At 38.4% G+C, this 7,500-nt stretch overlaps 1 protein-coding gene across 1 annotated transcript in view; it reads left to right on the top strand.

Moving 5' to 3' along the window:
• The window catches only part of ca10a (carbonic anhydrase 10 (inactive)a), a 261,218-nt gene that overhangs the window by 29,698 nt on the left and 224,020 nt on the right, over positions 1 to 7,500 (top strand). Inside the window, exon 2 of the mRNA XM_085171388.1 lies at positions 2,869 to 2,943. Within this exon, the coding sequence (XP_085027514.1) occupies positions 2,869 to 2,943 (75 nt within the window). The remainder of the gene's footprint in view (positions 1 to 2,868; positions 2,944 to 7,500) is intronic.

The raw sequence follows: 7,500 nt of genomic DNA, 5'->3' as shown, positions 1-7,500 counted from the left end.
GCCTTTCCCCTTCACTCCACAGTAAAATCGTCGCCAGTGTCACGTTCCCCAGTATAGCTGGTTTCACATTAATTAGAAAAAGCAGGTCACTGCCACTAACTGCTTTAAATGAAACTAACGTCATTTTCACATAATTTTTTTCAAATAATTAAACTAAGTCAGTAATTTAGTACTACCTTGGTACTACCTACCTTGTGAAAGTGTAAAGTGGCAATAGCTGACTGTGGCTTGCTTTGTAGGCTACTGTGTTGTTCAATGATGCAGTTCTGGAAAGTAGAATTACTTGCTTTGATTACAATAATATGATAAAACAGATATTTTAATGGAGAAAATTTGCATGCACTGCATTACTTTAACAAGGAAATTAATTATGTTATGGTTCACCAAGTTCTGGAGCCAATGGTAAAACTATTTTCTTCAAATCAAATCAGCACTGTTGAGGTGTGTGTGTGTGTGGTTTCTGATCAAAAGTTAATCAGCTTTGTAGAAGTTTTGATATTTTTTATGACGTCCATCTGACTAACTTCCCAACTTCTAACTTCCCAACATCTATCTATACATACATTTTCTTCCACTTATACAATTCAGGGTTGCAAGGTGGCCCAAGTGAGGTACACCCCGAACAGATCACTATGCGAGCACACAGAGGCAAACAAAGATTCGTGGTCATTAGCTTTACTGGCCATTTATAATTTGCCAGTAAACCTAATGTCTTGAGAGAGCCCATGGAGGCACATGGGGAGCTTGCAAACTAGACACAGAATGGCCCCAGCTGGTTGTAAGTGCCGTCGTTACCACTGTCACCTTATAGTAAAAGGTCCAGGGAATACAACTCTCCAGTACATGGTAGTATAGTGGTATGCAAAAGTTGGGGCATCCCTGATAATTTTCATGATTTTTCTTCATAAATCATTGGTTGTTCAGATCAGCAACTTCAGCAATACATCATATAGCAGATGAACAAAATTATATTTGAGAAGTGAAATAAAGTTTATAGAATTTACAAAAAGTGTACAATAGTTACTTAAACAAAATAGACAGTTGCATAAATTTGGGCACCCTTGCCATTTAATGGTTTTAATAACTTTAGCACTAATTATTGGAACACAAAATTTGTTTGGTAAGCTCACTGATCCTTGATCTACACACACAGGCAAATCCAATCATGAGAAAGGGTATTTAAGGTGGCCAGTTACACTGTGCATCATTCAACTATTCAGCCCACTTTGCACAAGGAGATGCTGTATGGGAAAGTAATGCAGAATAAGCCTTTTCTGCACACATGCCACAAACAGAGTGGCTTGAGGTATGCTAAAGCACATTTGGACAAGCCAGCTTCATTTTGGAATAAGGTGCTGTGGACTGATGAAACTAAAATAGAGTTATTTGGACATAACAAGAGGAAACAGAACACAGCCTTCCAAGAGAAAGACTTGCTACCCACAGTAAAATTTGTTGGCAGTTCCATCATGCTGTGGGGCTATATGGCTAGTGAAGGTACTGGGAATCTTGTTAAAGTTGAGGGTCCCATGGATTCCAGTCAATATCAGCAGATTCTTTTAATTCAATTTAATTCAATTTTATTTATATAGTGCCAAATCACAACACCAGTCGCCTCGAGGCACTTTATATTGTAAGGTAGACCCTACAATAATACAGAGAGCAATGTTCAAGAATCAGCGACAAAGTTGAAGTTGTGCCGGAGCTGGATATTTCAACCAGACAATGGCCCTAAACACTGCTCAAAATCTACTAATGCAATCATGCAGAGGAACAAGTACAATGTTCTGGAATGGCCATCTCCAGACCTGACCATGAAAAAATTGAAAATCTATGGTGGATTTTTCTGTTGGGGTGCCCAAATTTATGCACCTGCCTAATTTTGTTTAGGTAAACTATTGCACACTTTCTGTAAATCCTATAAACTTAATTTCACTTAAATATCATTGTGTTCATTTGCTATATGATATAATTAGATGACACTGCTGATTTATGAAGGAAAATCATGAAAATTATCAGGGATGCCCAAACTTTTGCAAATAGCTGTAAATGGGTCACCAGTAACCTCACTGATGTTAGTTACATTATTTTTTAACACAAATAAAGAGATCGGTGTGTATTCCGTCTTCGTCAGTCTCATGGTAGTAGCATTACCCAGAAGTTGAAGAAATAAAACAGACTACATAAAAAGAAACCTGTTGCAATTTAGGTCTTTTTGGGTTCTTTGGGTTTTGTTTTTTTTTTGCCAGTCTAGAAGAGCTGGGCAGAGGGTGCAGTCTTCTAATAGTCTGGAAAGACTGACATAGTCCTATTTGGTTGGTCGATGCAATGCTTTAGGCCAACTCCAATGAAATTGAACCTGCGCTCCAGTGTTACTGCAACAAGGATTACAGAAGGAAGAGGGTTGTTCAACCACCTCAACATCCATTAAAGAGAAACAATCAGGACAACATCTGGACATTAAATTAGGTCTTAATTTTGGTGTTTAATTAGTAAATGAAGAGTTGGGGTTGTGGGGGAATTAAGATCCAAAAAAGTATGATTCCAAAAAAAGTAATTCTCACTCACAACTTTCTCTTTGTGCCCAGACTTCTAGGCCTTTGCCTTCCAGACCTTTGTCTACAGTTGACACAACATAAAATAATAAAATTTATACTAATGTCTATGGAGTCTTTGGATCACACAACAGCTTGCTAAGCTGTTGTGTGCATTTAGGTTGAAACTATTTCCTAAGCCCTGTTGTTTATAAGAGGTTAACAGATTATATTACAGTTAGGCTGGGGAAAAAAAATCATCGTTGCTTCATTGTTTACATTTCAGATACAAGTGACTAATGTCCCTGTTGCTGTCTCTTCTCTCCCCCTTTAGCACAGCCAAATCCACCAAAAATTCATGAAGGATGGTGGGCATACAAGGAGGTGGTGCAGGGGAGCTTTGTTCCAGGTATGCTTCAAAACTGTGTGCAGCACTCTGATGCATATAGTTTTCACAATACAGATTTTCCTGCATGTACTTTAAATTTAATATATATAGTGCACATGTATAGTGTGTGTTTGATCCAGAAGTCAATGATTACTACACATTTAAGATTACATCGGGCAACATTGCCCTTCTCTCACAGCTAACACGTCTTTTTGATTGATAGCAGCTCACTGATCCTCCCAACTTTTCCATCTTGTTTTGTATCTGCATGTCTACTCTTTCTGCATTCTACTCTTGTACTACCATCAAAGCAAACTTTACCTGAAGGTTAAATGTGAGCAGTGAATCTTTACACGATGAAAGTGGAAGTATTAAGGAGCAATTAGAGGTAACTCGCCCTAAGACTGTTTAGGGCCTGTTACTCATGAGGTATCCGTTGGTGTCAATACCCTGACAAACTTGCCACTGCAATATCAGCTGGCAAGAGATAATGGTCCCTTTTTACAGAAAATTTAAAGACTGAGTTTGAAGGGCAGGCAGTGCTTTTGCAAAGGTTTAAAATCCCAGAGACTGGATTGGTCCACTTTCTGGTCCTGGAATCTTTGTGCTTTTTTTTTTTTTTTGCCTTCCCTTGTTCATTATATTTTCTGGCCAGTGTAATAGGCTGGTGCATCGGGTCCCTGATACCAAAGAAAACCTTCTGTATATCTGGGCCACAGCGTGGTATCTAAAAATTCTCTCTTGTTGTGCATACAATAACATAACGTTTACCAGTGTACAGTTACTGTGTAACCTACATACACATTCACAGGTCATAGTTTCAAGACAGCTAAAATGCTGCTTACACTTGTTTCACAAGCTGTGAAGTTATTACAAATCCTAGACTGTTACTGGATTGGATGGGTTTCTGCTCATCATTTCAAAATCTATTTTTGTTGAAAGGCATATATTATCATAGGAAAATTAGTAATAGATATTGATTTGGATATTTTTTTTTAGCAAGGATAGACAGATATGATAAAACTTTATTAAGTGCTCAGTGAGGGTACAGTGGGGCAAAAAAGTATTTAGTCAGCCACCGATTGTGCAAGTTCCCCCACTTAAAATGATGACAGAGGTCAGTAATTTGCACCAGAGGTACACTTCAACTGTGAGAGACAGAATGTGAAAAAAAAATCCATGAATTCACATGGTAGGATATGTAAAGAATTTATTCGTAAATCAGGGTGGAAAATAAGTATTTGGTCACCTCAAACAAGGAAAATCCCTGGCTCTCACAGACCTGTAACGTCTTCTGTAAGAAGCTTTTCTGTCCCCCACTCGTTACCTGTATGAATGGCACCTGTTTGACCTCATCATCTGTATAAAAGACACCTGTCCACAGCCTCAACCAGTCAGACTCCAAACTCCGCCATGGCCAAGACCAAAGAGCTTTCGAAGGACACCAGGAAAAGAATTGTAGACCTGCACCAGACTGGGAAGAGTGAATCTACAATAGGCAAGCAGCTTGGTGTGAAAAAATCAACTGTGGGAGCAATCATCAGAAAATGGAAGACATACAAGACCACTGATAATCTCCCTCGATCTGGGGCTCCACGCAAGATCTCATCCCGTGGGGTCAAAATGATCATGAGAACGGTGAGCAAAGATCCCAGAACCACACGGGGGGACCTGGTGAATGACCTGCAGAGAGCTGGGACCAAAGTAACAAAGGTCACCATCAGTAACACACTACAACGGCAGGGAATCAAATCCCGCAGTGCCAGACGTGTTCCGCTGCTGAAGCCAGTGCATGTCCAGGCCCGTCTGAAGTTTGCCAGAGAGCACATGGATGATACAGCAGAGGATTGGGAGAATGTCATGTGGTCAGATGAAACCAAAGTAGAACTTTTTGGTATAAACTCAACTCGTCGTGTTTGGAGGAAGAAGAATACTGAGTTGCATCCCAAGAACACCATACCTACTGTGAAGCATGGGGGTGGAAACATCATGCTATGGGGCTGTTTTTCTGCCAAGGGGACAGGACGACTGATCCGTGTTAAGGACAGAATGAATGGGGCCAAGTATCGTGAGATTTTGAGCCAAAACCTCCTTCCATCAGTGAGAACTTTGAAGATGAACAAGGCTGGGTCTTCCAACATGACAGTGATCCAAAACACACCGCCCGGGCAACAAAGGAGTGGCTCCGTAAGAAGCATTTGAAAGTCCTGGAGTGGCCTAGCCAGTCTCCAGACCTCAACCCCATAGAAAATCTGTGGCGGGAGTTGAAAGTCCGTGTTGCTCGGCGACAGCCCCAAAACATCACTGCTCTTGAGAAGATCTGCATGGAGGAATGGGCCAAAATACCAGCTACTGTGTGTGCAAACCTGGTAAAGACCTATAGTAAACGTTTGACCTCTGTTATTGCCAACAAAGGTTATGTTACAAAGTATTGAGTTGTATTTTTGTTATTGACCAAATACTTATTTTCACCCTGATTTACGAATAAATTCTTTACAAATCCTACCATGTGAATTCATGGATTTTTTTTTCACATTCTGTCTCTCACAGTTGAAGTGTACCTCTGGTGCAAATTACTGACCTCTGTCATCATTTTAAGTGGGGGAACTTGCACAATCGGTGGCTGACTAAATACTTTTTTGCCCCACTGTATAATAAGAAAAACAAAATTGGTTGTGATTTGAGGTTTTGCAGAATTCTCCAATATTTCTCTCCTTGTATGAAGATGAAAATGTCATGATTTCAAATCAATCAAATGGATTCAGTAGCGTAATAAGGTAGCAGGACACTGCAGTATGTATCCTGTGAAGAAAGTTCTGAAGGCCACTGTTCACATTTCAGCTATATGTAGTTATATTGCGATTATCAAAGAGACAACTTAGGAGGAAATGTTATTTTGGATTACATAATCATCTGACAGGAGTTCTTAACAAAAGTAGCAGTTTGTATGTTTGATTGACAGTCGAATTATTGTTGTTGAAAAAGAAATGGAAATACTACTTCGACCACACAGGGAAAAGCAGTAATATCAATGCAAAGCTCATCTCAGGTTTGAAATAGTGCTATCAGTGTTCTGAACCCTCTTCCCTTCTTTTCACCTGTTAATAGCCCATTTCACTTTGCTGAAACACTTCTCTGTGGAGGTCAAAAACTGTGGCCCAGCATATTGGAACATTTGCACCCCAAAGCAGATGTAATCACGTTTTCAGGCCTGGTTGACCTTTAGAATATTGCACAACCTTTCAGCGTACTCTCAATTAGCTTTAAATTTGATAAAGGTCAGATAAAACTCCAGGTACTGCATCAGTTTCCGCTTTGCGTTTACCTTTTGTTTCTTTGCCATGTCCTTACATTTGACTCCTTCAGTTAAAAGTTGTGTAATGTGTCATCAGCATCACTCACTGCACTTGCAGAAAAAAGGTTACAATAATAGTCCATTTCTATGATCTACATGAATCTACCTACTAGATCTACCTAAATTATTGTTTTTCTTTTTGGAAAACCAAAAAAGCAAATATATGTTCCCAAGTAGTAAAAAGTTGCATCCAAATGTTAAAGTGCAATTAGCAGATAGTGTTCAGAAAGAAATTATGATATTAATTTTGATGCAAAAGTTACCAGTTTTTGAAAGTCCTTTGAAAATGCAAATCGATTTTCAAATATCCTGTATCTTATTTTGCCCCTTATTTTTTTTGCGTTAGGGCAACTGTTATGATTTGACAAATACATAAATAAAATACAATTGAACAGAAAATTAAATTAAAAGTTCATTTTTGTATCATTGTATAGCGTTCAAAACTGGTGTCCATAAGATACAAAGCATAGGGGTACTTATTTGGGAACTTGAGAATTACATTGCCCCAGTTATAAGCCATTGTACCTCTGAAGACACTATAAGGTAATTTATTTTGTGTTCTTCTTTCTGTAGCAAAGACTTGAGGTCTCAAACAATTCTTCCATTATTACATCTTTGGATTATGCTTCTTAGTTTATTCATTTTGGTATAATTAATGAATAAGCGTGCTTCATTTAATTTGTGTGCCATTTAGTTTTTGTCTGTGATCATATTATTCAGCTGAATTTGAATTAACATAGCAACAAGTTTTTTTGTGCTGTAAAAACAATAACCACCATTAAAGTTATTAGAATTCTAAATGACCAAAATAAAAATTGCTCAGAAAAGCAGAGCCTCAGTTCTAGTCTGTGTTTATCTTAGAGCACAGGCATGAGCAGAATTTTAGGTATGCTAAAAATATCATACAAATTAGATCCTGCTCACCCAGTTGCAAGTCCTTAGTTTTTGAGTGTATGAGTTTTCATATCCATCTAATTTTATGTATTAATGCAAGACTATTAGACAGTGGCTCTAGTGGCAATACATACCAAGGATGACTTGGGTATTTGAATCTTTCGGGGTTTCTTGATCTTAACAATGTTAAGAAGGAGTGTTAGTGTGTGATTTGTCTTATAAGGTGGCTCTTTTAAGTAAATCTTTTTCATTGGACTTAAATCCAAATCTATGTGAAGGTTTCAAAAATACCTGGATTGATGTAACATTGCTATCATAGCCATAGCTGC

The sequence above is a fragment of the Neolamprologus multifasciatus genome, chromosome 8 (genome assembly GCF_963576455.1).
Source record: "Neolamprologus multifasciatus chromosome 8, fNeoMul1.2, whole genome shotgun sequence".
NCBI classification, from domain to species: domain Eukaryota; kingdom Metazoa; phylum Chordata; class Actinopteri; order Cichliformes; family Cichlidae; genus Neolamprologus; species Neolamprologus multifasciatus.
Note: the sequence above shows the minus strand (reverse complement) of the source record. Positions and strands in the feature narration are given on the sequence as shown.